Source organism: Hypanus sabinus, chromosome 1 (assembly GCF_030144855.1).
Source record: "Hypanus sabinus isolate sHypSab1 chromosome 1, sHypSab1.hap1, whole genome shotgun sequence".
NCBI classification, from domain to species: Eukaryota; Metazoa; Chordata; class Chondrichthyes; order Myliobatiformes; family Dasyatidae; genus Hypanus; species Hypanus sabinus.
In genome coordinates, this window is record NC_082706.1 from 110,429,634 (window position 1) to 110,446,324 (window position 16,691).

The 16,691-nt window shown below is 41.1% G+C and overlaps 1 protein-coding gene across 5 annotated transcripts in view; it reads left to right on the forward strand.

Annotated features, from left to right (window-relative positions):
- The window catches only part of scap (SREBF chaperone), a 128,096-nt gene that overhangs the window by 39,870 nt on the left and 71,535 nt on the right, over positions 1-16,691 (forward strand). For all 5 annotated transcript variants that reach the window (XM_059974348.1, XM_059974356.1, XM_059974334.1 and 2 more), the window contains 2 exons: positions 3,472-3,673; positions 16,486-16,615. In XM_059974348.1, the coding sequence (XP_059830331.1) occupies positions 3,552-3,673; positions 16,486-16,615 (252 nt within the window). In that variant the 5' untranslated portion in view covers positions 3,472-3,551. The remainder of the gene's footprint in view (positions 1-3,471; positions 3,674-16,485; positions 16,616-16,691) is intronic.

Sequence of the window (16,691 nt, forward strand, 5' to 3'; positions counted from 1 at the left end):
TCTTCAGCATCTCACTACAAACATTGAATGACGCCAGCCTTCTGAGGAAGTACAGTCGACTCTGTGCTTTCCTGCACAGGGCATCTGTGTTGGCAGTCCAGTCTAGCTTCTCGTCTAACTGCACTCCCAGATACTTGTAGGTCTTAACCTGCTCCACACATTCTCCATTAATGATCACTGGCTCCATATGAGGCCTAGGTCTCCTAAAGTCCACCACCATCTCCTTGGTCTTGGTGATATTGAGACGCAGATAGTTTGAGTTGCACCATATCACAAAGTCCTGTATCAGTTTCCTATACTCTTCCTCCTGACAAGACCTTAGACAAAAGTTAGGAATCAAAAGGTTGAGCATAGTGCAACAAAATCGAAAAAGGAAAGTACAGGACTGAAGATGTTGTATCTGAATGCTCACAATATACGAAATAAGATAGATGAACTTGCAGCACAGCTGTGGATCGGCAGGTATGATGTAGGCATCACTGAATCATAGCTGAAAGATTGTAGCTGGGAGCTTAAAGTCCAAGGATACACATTGTATCAAACGGATAGGCAACAAGGCAGAGGACGCGGCGTTGCTCTGTTGGTAAAAATGAAAGCAGATCATTAGAAAGAGGTGTTAAATCATTGTGGATAGAGCTAAGGTAAAAAGACCCTGATGGGAGTTACATACAGACCCCCCCCCCCCCAAACAGTAGTAAGGATGTCACCTACAAATTAATACGGGAGATAGAAAATGCACACCAAAAGGACAATGTTACAATAGTCATGGGGGACATCAATTTACAGGTAGATTGGAAAATCAGGTTGGTGCTGGATTACAGGAAGGGGGGGATTTCCAGAGTGCCAACGAGATGGCTTTTTGGGGCAGCTCATGGTTGAGCCCACTAGAAGATCAGCTATTCTGGATTGGGTGTTATATAATGAACTGGAATTGATTAGCGAGCTTAAGGTAAAAGAACTTTTAGGGGAAAATGATCATAATATGATCAAATTTACCCTGAAATTTGAGAAGGAGAAGCTAAAGTCCGATATATCAGTATTACATTGGAGTAAAGGAAATTATAGAGGATTGACAGAGGAGTTGGCCATAATTGATTAGAAAAGAACATGGGCAGGGATCACGACAAAGCTGCAATGGCTGGGATTTCTGGAAGCAATTTGGAAGGTACAGGATATATACATCCCAAGGAGGAGGAAATAGTCTAAAGGGAAGATGACACAACTATGGCTAACAAATGAAGTCAAAGCCAACATAAAAGCCAAAGAGAGGGCATACAATAGAGCACAAATTAGGGGGATGTTAGAGGATGGGGAGCTTTTAAAAACCAATAGAAGGTAACTAAAAAAAATCATCAAGAATATAAAGATTGAATACAAAAGTAAGCTAGGCAATAATATTAAAGAGGATACCAAAAATCTGTTCAGTTACATGAAATGTAAAAGTGGATAGTGGACCACTGGGAAATGATGCTGGTGAGGTAGTAATGGGGGACAATGAAATAGCAGATGAATTGAATAAGTATTTTGTATCTGTTGTCACTGTGGAAGACACTAGCAGTATGGTGGAAGTTCCAGGTGTCGGGACATGAAGTGTGTGACGTTACCATAAATAGAGAGAAAGTTCTTGGGAAGCTCAAGGTAGATAAGTCACCTGGGCTAAATGGTGTACACCCCAGAAGCGATGGTTGATGAGATTGTGGAGGAATTAGTAATCGTCTTTCAAGAATCACTAGATTCTGCTACGGTTCCAGAGGAATGGAAAATTGCAAATGTCACTCCACTCTTCAAGGAGGGAGAGAGGCAGGAGAAAGGAAACTATAAGCCATTTAGATTGACTTCAGTGGTTGGGAAGATGTTGGAGTTAATTATTTGGGATGAGGTGTCAGGGTACTTGGAGCCTCATGATAAAATAGGCCGTACTTAGCGTGGTTTCCTCAAGGGCAAATCCTGCCTGACAAACCTGTTGGAATTCTTTGAAGAAATAACAAGCAGGATAGACAATGAAGAATCGGTTATTGTTGTATAGTTGGATTTTCATAAGGCTTTTAACAAAGTGTCACACATTAGGCTGCTTATAAGCTGTGAACCCATAGTATTGCAAGAAAGATTCTAGCATGAATAAAGCAGTGGCTGATTGGCAGGAGGCAAAGAGTGGGAATAAAGGGAAGCTTTTCTGTTTGGCTGCTAGTGACTAGTAGTGTTCCACAGGGGTCTGTTGGGGCCAGTTCTTAAGTTATATATCAGTGATTTGGATGATTGAGTTGATGGCTTTGTTGCAAAGTTTGTAGACAATATGAAGATAGGTGGAGGGGCAGGTAGTTTTGAAGAAGTGGAGAGGCTACAGAAGGATTTAGACAGATCAGAGAATGGGCAACGAAATGACAAATGGAATACAGTTTTAGGAACTGTATGGTTACGCACTTTTGTAGAAGAATTGAAAGGATTGACTATTTTCTAAATGGAGAAAATGTACAAAAAACTGAGACATAAAGGGACTTGACAGTCCTTGTGCAGGATTCCCTGAACGTTAATTTGCAGGTTGAGTCTGTGGTGAGGAAGGCAAATGCAATGTTAACATTCATTTCAGGAGGACTAGAATATAAAAGCAAGGATATAATGTTGAAACTTTATAAAGCACTGATGAAACCTCACTTGTATTGTGAGCAAGTTTAGGCCACTTAGAAATTATGTGCTGAAACTGGAGAGGGTTCAAAGGAGGTTCACAAAAATGATTGCAGGATTGAATGGCTTGTCATATGAAGAGCATTTAATGGCTCTAGGCCTGTATTCAGAAGAATGTGGGGGGGGGGGGTGACCTTATTGAAACCCATCGAATGGTGAAAGGCCTTGATAGAGTGGACGTGAGGAAGATGTTTCCTATGGTGGGAGAGTCTAATACCAGAGGACACAGCCTCAGAATAGAGGGATGTCCTTTTAGAATGGAGTTGAGGAGGAAATTCTTTTGGCAGAGAGTGATGAATCAGTGGAATTCTTTCCCACAGGCAGCTGTGGAGGCCAAGTCTTGATGTATATTTAAGGCAAAGGTTGATAGATTCTTGATTGGTCAGGGAATGAAGAGATACGGGGAGAGCTTGAGCCAGAGAGGGAAGTTCGATCAGTCATGATGAAATGGCAGAGCAGACTTGATGGGCCAAATGGCCTAATTCTGCTCCTATATCTTATGGTCTTGTGGTATTGAGGCTAAGGCTTGAAACTTATTGATTAATTTTGAGGGGATGATGGAATTGAATGCTGAGCTATAGTCGATAAACAACATCCCAATTTATGTATCTTTGCCGTCCAGAAGTTCCAGGGTTCACCGAAGAGCTGGTTTGATGGCTCTTCACTCAACGAATACATCGTAGTATGTTGTTTAGATAAGTTAAGATGTATGCCATATTAAATAATAACCTACGGTTAGAATTTCTAGTCTTGTATGTCTAATTCAATTAATTGACTTCTTTCTTACAGATCTGTTGATGTGACCAACACCATCATTGTACTCTGACCGAATCTGATTAGAGGCAGTCATGTGATACAAGGTGACAAGGATGACCATTACTGAAAGGCTGCGTGAAAAGATATCACAGGCATTCTATATCCACGGACTCTTGTGTGCATCTTACCCCATTCCCATTATCTTTTTCACCGCTGTGTGTATTTTAACATGCTGGTAAGTAAAATGTTGCATCAATGACTGCTCAACAGTAGTATCAATAATTTAACATTATGTGGTAACTTCAGAGCATTGAATTCCAGTATTTTCTGGTCATAATGAGGAATAGTTGCTTGGAAAATATAGATTATAGTTATGTGTGTAACCCAAAATATAACTGTTTGGAGGCTTTTGGCAATTAGGAAAAGTGCAGTGAGATGGTATGCATTAATAGAGAAAATTCCATTATCGGGTATGACGCCTGATGCTATATTTTGTGAGAAGTGGGTGAATGTAAAATTGACTAGAGCGCAGAATACACATTGTGGCTGGATACTGTTGTCAATGATGAAAGGCAAAGCTCTTTTTGAGATGATGGAATATGGAATGTATATTGCTAAACAGTAAACAACAGAGTTGTCATAACAGAGGTGACAGGTGGGGCTGGATATGCAAGGGTGTGAACAGCTGTGCAATTTAAAATGCTTTTAAGAAAGCATGTAAAAGTGCAAGTCAGGGATTGTTAAATTGCTTGCTTTTGTTATCTTGAAATGTTAAATTCCTGAAATTTATTTGAATTGAGTTGTGCCTAATTCGCTCTGTAATTTTTTTTTCATTTTGCAAAAATTCGTTATTAAAAACAGTGAACCAGAAGATGATGTAGAATGACCTGAAATTTATCCAGACTTTCATTTATCCATGTTTTCTGTTTGCTTGCGTCAAAAACTGGTTAAGCAACAGTTAATGAAAGCCCAAGTTTAGGCAGTTTGCTAAGACCCACCATTGGACTATGAATATTGTGTCCTAGTTGTCTACGTGATGTGCAAGCCTGGGCAGTATGATATTGAAAGCAAGCTGTTGACCATGCAGTAGGCTCACTTTCTCCATGTAGCTGATGAATCCCAAGCAACAACAGAGATCGATATAGTTTGGCACCAACGGCATCGCAGTATTTGCCAGTCAGCATTGATCTCAGACATAGTTCTGTTTTAGGGACTCCAGCTCTATATTATTCCTCAAGGCTTAATCCCAAAGCCTTCCCCATGAGTAGATATTACTGCAAGGCAGCAGATATTTAAGATTGGAGTTTTCCTTCTCCCCGAAGAGCAGCCAACCATGGCTGATGAGTCTCACCTGCCTGACGTGACTGGTTTTTAGCCTCCAGTAACCCTTTTTCCCCCCCCCCCCCCCCTTCTGTCAGTAGAGATGGTTCTGCCAGGCTTAGTAGCTAGCCGCACGTGAAGGCCAGGAGCTGGACTTGGTTGTCAGAGGCTGTTTGAGACATATGCCATCAGGAACGTTTAATAGTTTATCCCCACTATCTCCCCCCCGATTATGACAATTTTAAGGAACCAGCTTTGTTAAAGTCTGAAATATTTTGTGACAAGAAATATCAAGTGACCTAGTAGGGCACCAGATATCAAATTTTCTATCAGAATCCTAAATAGGGCAGGTAAGAAAATGAAAAATATCCCCTGCAGATGTTCAGGTGTACCCAATCTTCACTGGTTCCATATTTGACAAAAATGCTTAATCATGGTTGTTATTGTTCCATTCAAGATTCAGGATTGTTTAATGACATTTCCAGGACAGAAGTGTAAAGGTGAACAAAATAATTGTTACTTTGAATCTGATGCAGCACAAAAGGAAACACAATAAGAAGTAATACAGTAATAAAAAATATATAAATACATAATTTAGCCTATATACATTGAATGTATGTCCTTAAAGTGACACCAGCCACAGGAGTTTCTGTAAATAAGATGAATCAAGACAGGAAAGTAGTGGTGGTGCTGTGATGTGGAGGAGGTTGTTAGTGGGTGGAAGTATTGATCAACCTTACTGCTTGGGGAAAGTAACTGTATTTGAGTCTGGTGGTCCTGGCATGTAACCACCTTCCTGATGGGAGTGGGACAAACAGTCCATGAGGAGGGTGGGTAGGATCTTTCATGATGTTACTGACCCATTTCCAGTATCTTTCTGTATGCAGGTCCTTGATGGCAGGTAGGCTGGTGCTGGTGATCCATTGAGCAGTTTTGACTGCCCATTGTAGAACCTTCTTGTCCTCTGCAGCTCTGTTTCTGTACTGTGCCATGAGACAGCATGTTAGGATGATCTCTACTGCGCATCTGTAGAATGATATGAGTATAGATGTGTATAGTCCTTCTTCAGATGTGACTAGTACTTTCTTCAGCTTCCTCAATAAGTAGAGGCATTGGTGAACTTGCCTGATTATGTAGGATACGTTCTGGGGCCATGAGAGATTGTGTGAGATGTGCTGTCCCGGGAGTTTGAAACTGCTCATAGTTTCCACTGATGATAAGAAGAGTGTGAGTGGTGTGAGTTCTCCCAAAGTCAATAACCATCTCCTTTGCTGTGTTGACTCTAAGGAAAAGGTCATTTGCCTAGCACTAGGCCTCGAGCTCTTTCACTTCTTCTCATGTTTTTGGTGATGAGCCTCACCACTGTCATGTCTTTGGCGAACTTGACAATATGTTTACTTGGGTGTTTGACTGTGCTGTCATGAGTGAGCAGAGTGTACAGCAGTGGGCTCAGTACTGCCCTGGGGGTGGGGGGGCACCCATGTTGCAGTGGATGGGGAAAGGAGGAGTGGTTGTGCAGCCTGACTCTCTGAGGTCTGTCGGTTTAAGAAGTCAAGCATCCAGTTGCACAGTGGTGTACTTGAATCAAATTGATTTTATTTCTTACATCCTTAACTTAGATGGGGAGTAAAAATCTTTACGTTACGTCTCCGTCTAAATGTGCAATCATTGTAATTTATAATAAATAGAACAGTCAATGTAACAGAAACACACTCAAATCAGCGTGAGTTCATCAGTCTGATAGCCTGGTGGAAGAAGCTGTGTCAGAAACTGTTGGTCCTGGCTTTTATGCTGCAGTAACGTTTCCTAGATCGTAACAGCTGGAATGGATTGTGGTTGGGGTGACACAGGTCCCCAATGATCCTTCGGGCCCTTTTTTCCACATCTGTCTTTGTAAATCTCCTGAATCATGGGAAGTTCACAACTGTCTGCACCACTCTCTGCAGAATCCTGGGATTAAGGGAGGTACAGTTCCCATACCAGGCAGTGACACAGCTCATCAGGATGCTCTCCATTGTGCTCCTGTAGAATGTTCTTAGGATTTGGGGGCCCACACCAAACTTCCGCAACCGTCTCAGGTGAAAGAGGTGCTATTGTGCCTTTTTTACCACACAGCTGGTGTACAGACCACGTGAGATCCTCGGTGATGTGGATGCCAAGGAACTTAAAGTTGTTTACCCTCTCAACCCCAGATCCATTGATGTCAATAGGCGATAACCCATCTCCATTCCTCCCGTAATTTACAGCCAGCTCCTTTGTTTCTGTGAAATTGAGAGAGGTTTTCTTGACACCACTGTGTCAGAGAGATGACTTCTTCCCTGTAGGCCACCTCGTTATTGTTTGAGATTAGGCCAATCGATGTAGTGTTGTTGGCAAATTGAATTAGCAGATTAGAGCTGTGTGTGGCAACACAGTCATGGGTATACAGGGAGTAAAGGAGGGAACTTAGTACACAGTCCTTAGGGGCTCTTGTGTTGAGAGTCAGAAGTGTGGAGGTGAAGGAGCCCACTCTTATCAGCTGCCGGCGATCTGATAGAAAGTCCAGGATCCAGCTGGACAAGGCAGGGTCAAGGCCGAGGTCTCTGAGCTTCCTGTTGAGCCTCGATAGAATTAGGGTGTTGAATGCTAAACTGTAGTTCAAGAACAGCATTCTCACATAAGCATCCTTCTTATCTAGATGTGTAAGGATGGTATGTAGAGCAGTAGCTATTGCATTGTCTGTCGATCGATTATGTTAGACCAAAGAGTAGAAGTTTGTTCACCATGGTCTGCGGGACAATTGTATTGAATAGTATTGAACTTAAATCCAGAAACAGAACTCTAACATGTATTACACACAAAATGCTGGTGGAATGCAGCAGGCCAGGCAGCATCTATAGGGGAAGAAGTACAGTCAACATTTCGGGCTGAGACCCTTCGTCAGGACATGTGTGCTGGTTTCCTAGGTGTATTAGTGCCAGGTGTATGACAGATGCTGTGGCATTTGTTGTAGAGCAATTCTGTCAGTAAGCATGTTGGTGAGTGTCCATTGTGGTAGGAACAGAGATTTTGATATGTGCTATTAACACCCATTCAGAGTACTTCATGATGATTGGCGTCAGTGCCACCAGCTACTAGTCATTTAGTCGTTCATACTTATTCACTAGCTATGATTTAATTTATAAGTATGTCTGAGGAAACTGTTGAATCATAGGTACTCAGCTGTTCAGAGAATGGAATGCTTCATTTTGTTAAGGATTGGGATCTGATGTATGGCCTCTGCGATGCTGATGATGTGTGAAGTTACTGGAGAAATGAAGTTGTCAAAAGATTCAGCAGGGTATACAACAGTTAGAAATGTGGGCAATGAAATGGCAGGTGCAGTTTAATCCAGATCAATGTGATCTGTTGCACTTTGGAATTATAAATATAAGAGGAAATGTAAGTACCCCTAGCATTGATTTACAGAGGGATCTTGGGGTTCAAGACCATAGCTTCCTATACAGATAGATAGGTGGTAATGGATTCATGCAGCATGCTTGCCTTCATCAGATGGCTGTTGAGTATAAAAGTGGAGAAGTCTTGTTACAGCTGTGTATAACTTCGGTTAGAACAAAGTTTGAATTTTGTATGCATTTCAGATCGTTACAGGAAAGATGTGGAGGCTTGGGGAGGGTGCAGAAGGCATTCACCAGCATATTGCCTGGGTTTATGAGTACCAGCTCTAAGGGAGAGGTTTGATAAACTTGGATTGTTTTCTCTGGAGCTTTGGGGGCTCGGGTTCCTGATAGAAGAATATAAACTTATTAAGAGTACAGATGACAGTTCAGGCCAAGATGTTGACTGTATTCTTTTCCATAGATGCTGCCTGGCCTGTTGAGTTGCTCCAGCATTTTGTGTGTATTGCTGCAGACATATGTGATTATTTTGCATTACCATCATTTAGCACAGACAGTATGGGTCCAAAGAGACTGTTGCTGTTCTGTATTATTCCTTGTTATTGAAAAGAAATGTTAGGTATGAAATTTGAAGAAAAATAACAAAGGATGATTTGTGACTTGAAGAGGAAGTTGGAGGTATTGGTATTCCATCTTCTTGCTGTACTGTTCTTTTGGGTGAAATGTTTGTCAAAGAAGCCTTGATACGTTGCTGAAGTTATTGCTGAAGTCACTGGTCACATTCTGCTTTGCTCAGTATTTGAAACTGCAACTGTCAAGGCAACTACCTGTTCCACATCTTAACACATTGGGAAGCCAGGGTCAAAAGTCATTTACTACAAAACATAATCTAGCCTCCATATGGTTATTGTTGCCACTGTAGTTAATGCAAATGGCTCCATCTGGTTAATTGGAACCCAAGGATTTTGGTAATAGGGGATATAATATTGGAAGTGATTGTTGGAGATTATAGTTAACTGGAAATTGTGTCATTTGATTATTTGCCACTCAGTAGCTCTAGATAGGATATTGTGCAGACCTGACAAGTCTTCGCTACATTGACGACTGCATTGGCAATGCCTCCTGCACGCATGCTGAGCTCGTCAACTTCATTAACTTTGCCTTCAACTTTCACCCTGCCCTCAAATTTACCTGGTCCATTTCCCACACCTCCCTCCCCTTTCTTGATCTTTCTGTCTCCATCTCTGGAGACGGCTTATCTACTGATATCTACTATAAGCCTACAGACTCTCACAGCTACCTGGATTATACCTCTTCCCACCCTGTCTCTTGCAAAAATGCTATCCCCTTCTCACAATTACTCCGTCTTCGCCGCATCTGCTCTCAGGATGAGGCTTTTCATTCCAGGACGAAGGAGATGTCTTCCTTTTTTAAACAAAGGGGCTTCCCTTCTTCCACCATCAACTCTGCTCTCAAACACATCTCTCCCATTTCCCACACCTCTGCCCTCAGCCCATCTGCCCGCCACCCCACTTGGGATAGGGTTCCCCTTGTCCTCACCTACCACCCCACCAGCCTCCAGGTCCAATATATAACTCTCCGTAACTTCTGCCACCTCCCAACGGGATCCCACTACCAAGCACATCTTTCACCCCCCCCCTCTGCTTTCTGCAGGGATCACTCCCTACGTGACTCCCTTGTCCACTCGTTTCCCCCCCCCCCCCCCCCATCCCTTCCCACTGATCTTCCTCCTGGCACTTATCCTTGTAAACGGACCTGCCCTTACATTTCCTCCCTCACCACCATTCAGGGCCCCAGACAATCCTTCCAGGTGAGGCGACGCTTCACCTGTGAATTGGCTGGTGTGGTATACTGCATCTGGTGCTCCCGGTGTGGCCTTTTATATATTGATGAGACCCGACGCAGAGATGGAGACTATTTCGCTGAACACCAACGCTCGGTCCGCCAGAGAAAGCAGGATCTCCCAGTGGCCACACATTTTAATTCCATGCCCCTTTCCCATTCTGATATGTCTATCTATGGCCTCCTCTACTGTCAAAATGAATCCAAACTCAGGTTGGAGGAACAACACCTTATATACCGGCTGGGTAGCCTCCAGCCTGATGGCATGAACATTGACTTCTCTAACTTTCGTTAATGCCCTTCCTCCCCTTCTTACCCCATCCCTGACATATTTAGTTGTTTGTCTGTTCTCCAACTCCCTCTGGTGCTTCCCCCCTCCCCCTTTCTTTCTCCCGAGTCCTCCCGTCCCATGATCTTTCCCCTTCTCCAGCTCTGTATCACTTTCGCCAATCACCTTTCCAGCTCTTAGCTTCATCCCACCCCCTCCGGTCTTCTCCTATCATTTCGCATTTTCCCCTCCCCCCACTACTTTCAAATCTCTTACTATCTTTCCCTCCAGTTAGTCCTGACGAAGGGTCTCGGCCAGAAATGTTGACAGTGCTTCTCCTTATAGATGCTGGTGTTCCACCAGCATTTTGTGCATGTTGTGAGACCTGACAAGTCATTAGATTAAGCTGTAAACTGTTAAGCCTTTAAAGCCTGCTCTTCCATTCTTAAAGATCATGGTTGATCTGCTATAAAAGTTTTGTTCTCATGCACCATTTCTAATATTCTTATACACTAACTACTTGTTAGCACTTAGTGACTTGCATTCTAGGGCATTCAGTGTCCTTAGAGCATTATTTCCCAATCTGTCACCGTCTAAGATATATTCTGCTTTTACATTTTATGTGTCCGACTAGATGACCTTATATGTTTCCAACTTGTTATTCATCATTCATCTTCTTAACCATCCACTTAGTTTGCCTATTTCCTCATGAACTTGGAAACGTGATATTTTGTTACCTTCATTTATAGATTGTCAATAGAAAGGGTTCAAGTAACAATGACAGTGACACCCCAGCATTCACCAGCCACCTGAGAAGGACATGTTCATTTCCACTCTTTGCTTTCTGTCTGTTTTCCCGCATCCAGATAGATTGTTTCATTCCTGTGGATTTGTAATCAGATTTTAACTCTGTTCACAATTTCTTCCAGCTTTTTGTGTGTTGCTCCGAGTTCCTCCAGAGTTGCTCCAGAGTTCCTCTTGACTATTTGACGGAAGATATTTTTTCAGGATAATACGGTTTAAGCACTATCCTGAGGCATTCTTGTAATGACATCCTGAAGATCAAATGAGACAAGTCAATCATAAGTAAAACAATGCGAAGTGTTTTGTTTTCTGACTCTGCTACTGGCATTTACTGAAGCACAGACAACCTTGGAACAATCTCCTCATATCCAACTGCCCCTGAAATTTGAGTAAACTCCGTTTTCACTTATGCCAGCATATGAGAGAATTTAACTAATGTTCAACAAGAGAGTGGAATTCAGTGAAGACTGGTGTCAGAGAAAGCTACATTGTTGTCTCACATTAATCTTGTGCCATACCTTCAACAAGCTTCTCAGTAGTATGGAGGTATCTTTCAGAACTAGGGAATAGTTCCGTTTAGGGTGACTACACACCAGAAACAATTTCACCTACACCTCAATAGTTGAGCTGCAGTATGTATTCTGTGGATGAATTCTAAGTTATTGTCAGCCGATTTAGTGAAGTGTATGGGAAGATGGGCCTTGCATTCAGCATCCACAGACAAATGTCCTCATCCAACATCCCCCATTTAACCATGCTGCTCTCCAAAAATAAAAGCAACAAGATAAAAATGGTGTCATCAAAAATTTCCTCAGTTAATGTTTGCATGTCCTCGTGGGATCTGAACATTAATGGTTCATGCCTAATTGTCTTTTAATTGATGAGGGAGTCAAGAAGTCAATGCATGACATATAGAACTGAAGGACCTTACAGGTACCAGCCTTTTGTTCCAGATATTCCTTTTATTTACTTTCTTCAATTTAAATGCTCAGCAGCAATGGTGAGATTCACACTATTGTCAGTGGTTCTTTTCTCTATATAGTCATGCAGTACTATCACTGCTCTTCAAATGAGGAAACTCCCAACAACAAAAATGACTGCTTTTTGATGATAAACTCACAAATGATGCTATTTAATAACTGTTTGCTCTAAGCATGATGTAGTGTCTTAATGACCACATGACTTGCACGTGTCTCACGCCATATAGAAAACGTTCAGCAACAGTCTTCTGCCCCAATTAAGCAGCATAGTGCCCAAATAAATAAAGGGAATTCTGTCTATTTTCGTGGTTTCTTTTTGCTGTTTAAGTATTGTCCTAAATAAGCGACTGCCCTGATTAACCAACGCCCAATTAACGATAATCCGCTGTATATGGAAACAGACTTTACTCAATCCTTCCTAACTTATTTAAAACTTTGTTATAATTTAAACATTTTCCTTAAGCATTCAGACGTTCTTCTGGGCAGCCTTCATACTGAGTTCTTAATTAAGACGGATCTTATACAACAGCAATATTTCTGAGGGGAATAGAGAATGATTAACTGGAGACAAATAACATTTAATATTTAGAAATGGAAAATCGATTGGTTCTTATATAATGAGGCACCACAGAGAAAGTAAGTAATTCTTAAGAAACTAAAACACAGTTGCAAGAAAAAGTTTGTGAACCCTTTGTAATCACCTATTTTTCAGCATTAATTACTTATAAAATATGGTCTGACCTTCATCTGTGTCTCGGCCTGAAACATTGACTGTACTCTTTTCCATAAATACTGCCTGGCTTGCTGAGTTCTTTGAGTGTGTTTCTTGGATTTCCAGCATCTTCAGATTTTCTCTTGTTTGTGATATTGGTGTGTGGTGGGGGGTCCTTATTGATGTATGTCATCTTCCTAAGGCATCGTTCTTTGAAGATGCCTTGGATACTACGGAGGCTATTACCCATGATAGAGTTGATTAATTTTACAAATTTCTGCAACTTATTTCGATCTTGTACAGTAGCACCCCTTCTCCATACCAGATGGTGATCTGGCCAGTCAGAATGTTCTCCATGTTACATTTATAGAAGTTTTTGAGTATTTTAGTTGACAAACCAAATCTCCTCAAACTCTGAATGAAAAGGCACTGTCTTGCCTTCTTTCTAGCTGTTCACTGTCCGCACTTCTGATCCCTCTGAGGATTGATTTGTGTTCCCTCATCTTACCTTTTCTGAATAGAGGCAAATTGCAATTAATGATAAGAAAAGTAGTGTGTTGGTTCCTTATTAATGATAATATTGTGGTACCACAGTTGAAATAACAATTCTTCAGAATAGGATAGCCAGCGTAGATGAAATGGTATTTTAAGGAGTCATTTTAAATGTTGAGTGCATTAATCTTGGTATCAGTATTAAAATTCCATTGAAAAGAGTATGTGCGGAATAAAGTGACTGCTGATGTTGGAATCTGAAGTAACACATGAGATGCTGGAGAAATTCGGCAGGTTAGGCAGTATCTATGGAGGAAAATGAACGGTCGACATTTTGAGTCAAAGTCCTTCATGAAATAAAGTGACCCACACGAAATGCTGGAGGAACTCAGCAGGTTAGGTAGCATCTATGGAAGTAAGCACAGTCGACGTTTCCGGCTGAAACCCTTCAGCAGGACTGGAGAAAAAAATCTGAGGAGTAGATTTGAAAGGTGGGGGGAGGGGAGAGAGAAACATCAGCTGATGGAGGTGAAACTTGGAAGGGGAGGGATAAAGCAAAAAGCTAGGAAGTTGATTGGTGAAAGAGACAGAAGACCATAGAAGAAAGAAAAGGGGGGGGGGGGAGAGGAGCACATTGGGAGGCGATGGGTGGGCAGGAGATAACATGAGAGGGGGAAAGGGGATGGGAAATGTTGAGGGAGGAGGGGAGTTTGAGAAATCGATGTTCATACCATCAGGTTGGACCCTACCCACACAGAATATAAGGTGTTGTTCCTCCAATCTGAGTGTGGCCTTCTCACAACAGTGGAGGAGGCCATGGATGAATGTAGCGGAATGGGAATTGGAATTAAAATGGGTGGCCACTGGGAAATTCTGCTTGTTCTGGCACATGGAGTGTAGATGCTCGGTGAAGCGGTCTCCCAATCTATGTCAGGTCTCACTGATATACAGGAGGTCATACCAGGAGCACCGAATGCAGTGTATGACCTCAAAAGGCTCTCAGGTGAAGTGTTGTCTCACCTGGAAGGACTGTTTGGGGCTTTGAAGGGTAGTGAGGGAAGAGGTGAAGGGACAGGTGTAACACTTGTTCTGCTTGCAAGGATAAGTGCTAGGAGGAAGGTCAGTGGGGAGGGATGAATGGACAAGGGAATCATGTAGGGAGTGATACCCATGGTAAGCAGAAAGTTGGGGTGAGGGAAAGATGTGTTTGGTGGTAGGATCCAGTTGGAGGTGGCAGAAGTTTCAGAGAATTATATGCTGGACGCGGAGCTGATGGGGGTGGTAGATGAGGACAGAGGAACCCTATTCCTGGTTGGGTGGCGAGAGGATGGGGAAGAGCAGATGTGTGTGAAATGGGAAAGATGCAGTTGAGAACAGCTTTGATGATGGAGGAAGGGAAGCCCCTTTCTTTGAAAAAAGGAGGATGTCTCCTTTGTTCTAAAATGAAAAACCTCATCTTTACAGCAGATGCAGTGGAGACAGAGGAATTGAGAAAAGTAGGAGGGTGGGATGAGTTATAGTCCAGGCAGCTGTGAGAGTCCATAAGACATCAGTGGTATAATGTGTTTATTTTCTAGATTTACAAATAAAAAGACAGACATTGCAAAAAAAAACACTATTTACTTCATCCAGCCTCAAGTAGTTGAGCTAAGAGTGAAGGACAAAATGCTAGTTTTGGTGTCAACATGGATAAGAAAGTATTCAAGTTGTTAAGGAAGTTAATACAAGTTCTTTGTGATAAGATAAGAGAGAAGCTAATATTCAAAACTATCCTTTTTACCAGCATTTTATGGAAAGTCACATGCAACTCAGTGTCTATCTGTGGCATATATAAGAACTGTACATTTCTGTGCAGCCATTTTATAAATTTAATTGTTTAACAGGATGGAAAAACGTGACCATTATCTACAATAATTTGGAAATTTAATTGAACATTTTACTATTGCCATTAAAAAGTACATAAACTGGGTTACAAAAATAAATGGCAGGAAAAAAATTGGAATTGGATCTAAGGTTACAATTCAATGTAGCAAAAATTAGGAAAGAGTGGAACTCTGGGGGGGGGGGGGAAATAAGAGCCTTAATGGAAGTAAGGAACTTAAAGTAACTAATACTACTGAAAATAAAGTACTTAAGAAATTAAAGGAACTGAAACGAGGTTAGTCCATGTATTTGATATTTTTTTAATTGTCCCCATATCCTCATCAACTGTCTATCTGTTCCTTTCTGCTGCACATGCTCTTTCTGGTACACATACTCCCTCTGTTCTCTGCTTTCTGGTACGCATACTCTCTCTATCTGTCTCTGCTTCAAGCTATATTTTAAACCCTGCATTCATATACAATCTTTTAGTTGTCTTGCCCTAATATTTCAAGCTGTAGTTTGACTAAATTTGATGCTATAAGTATCTTTTGTTCACTTTACTCTTATAGGTACAATAAAAATGGACTTTATTGCTTCTAGGGAAACAGAAATTCAGTTTTTCTGAAGAGTAATATGAATTTGTATTGCTTTTTAATGTCCTCAACTATTTATTTTTAGTTATGAGGCGACAGAAAAATTTAAGTAATGTTAAATTTCAACCTTGCAACTTGATGTATCTGGGGAGCACTTTTAGCTGTATACTCATCAGTTGTCTAGAATACTTGTATTTGCAAATATGTAATGGAGGATGGTAGAAAGAAAATAATGTGATGAATTGCATAATTATAAATAAAATGATATATTTGATCTGGCATTATTGTATTTATATGTTGATATTATTTACCAAGCTCATTATTAACTTGACAATTCAAGGGAATACATTTTTTTTATGGTAAACAGATGTGCATTTGGAGCAGCTACTAAATGCTAAGTGGTGAAGATTATTAATTTGATGTAAGTCAGAAAAAAATGCCAATGTATGTCCTGATTTATGGGCCTAAAAAGCATTTTATAATACTTCTACAATTACTAAGCCATTAGCTACTACGCTTAAATTAATTAATTGCATCAGATAAAACCATATTGGAGTTATTTATTTTGAAGGAGGTCCCTTGTTTTAATCAGAAGTTCAAGAAATTGTGTAAATCTATTTTAATATTGTATAGCATTAGTTTAATAGGAATATTATGCAGCAAATAACTGGAATTAAGCTATGAATTGGCATGAAATGGGATAGGGAGAATTGAAAAATAGGTACATCGTTTATTAAGATACTTATTTTTATTGTTCGTTTTTTGTTTATCATAGTTATCCCTTATTGAAACTACCTCTGCCAGGAACAGGGCCAGTAGAGTTTACAACACCTGTAAAGGATTACTCTGTGCCCCCAACTGAAGCAAATCCAGGATCCACTGAGCAGACTGATAGACCGGATTGGGTAAGTTTACAAAGTTAAATTATTTGGTAATTACAGCCATGAGGAAGTTATTATCATTTCAGTATAATGTATTCTC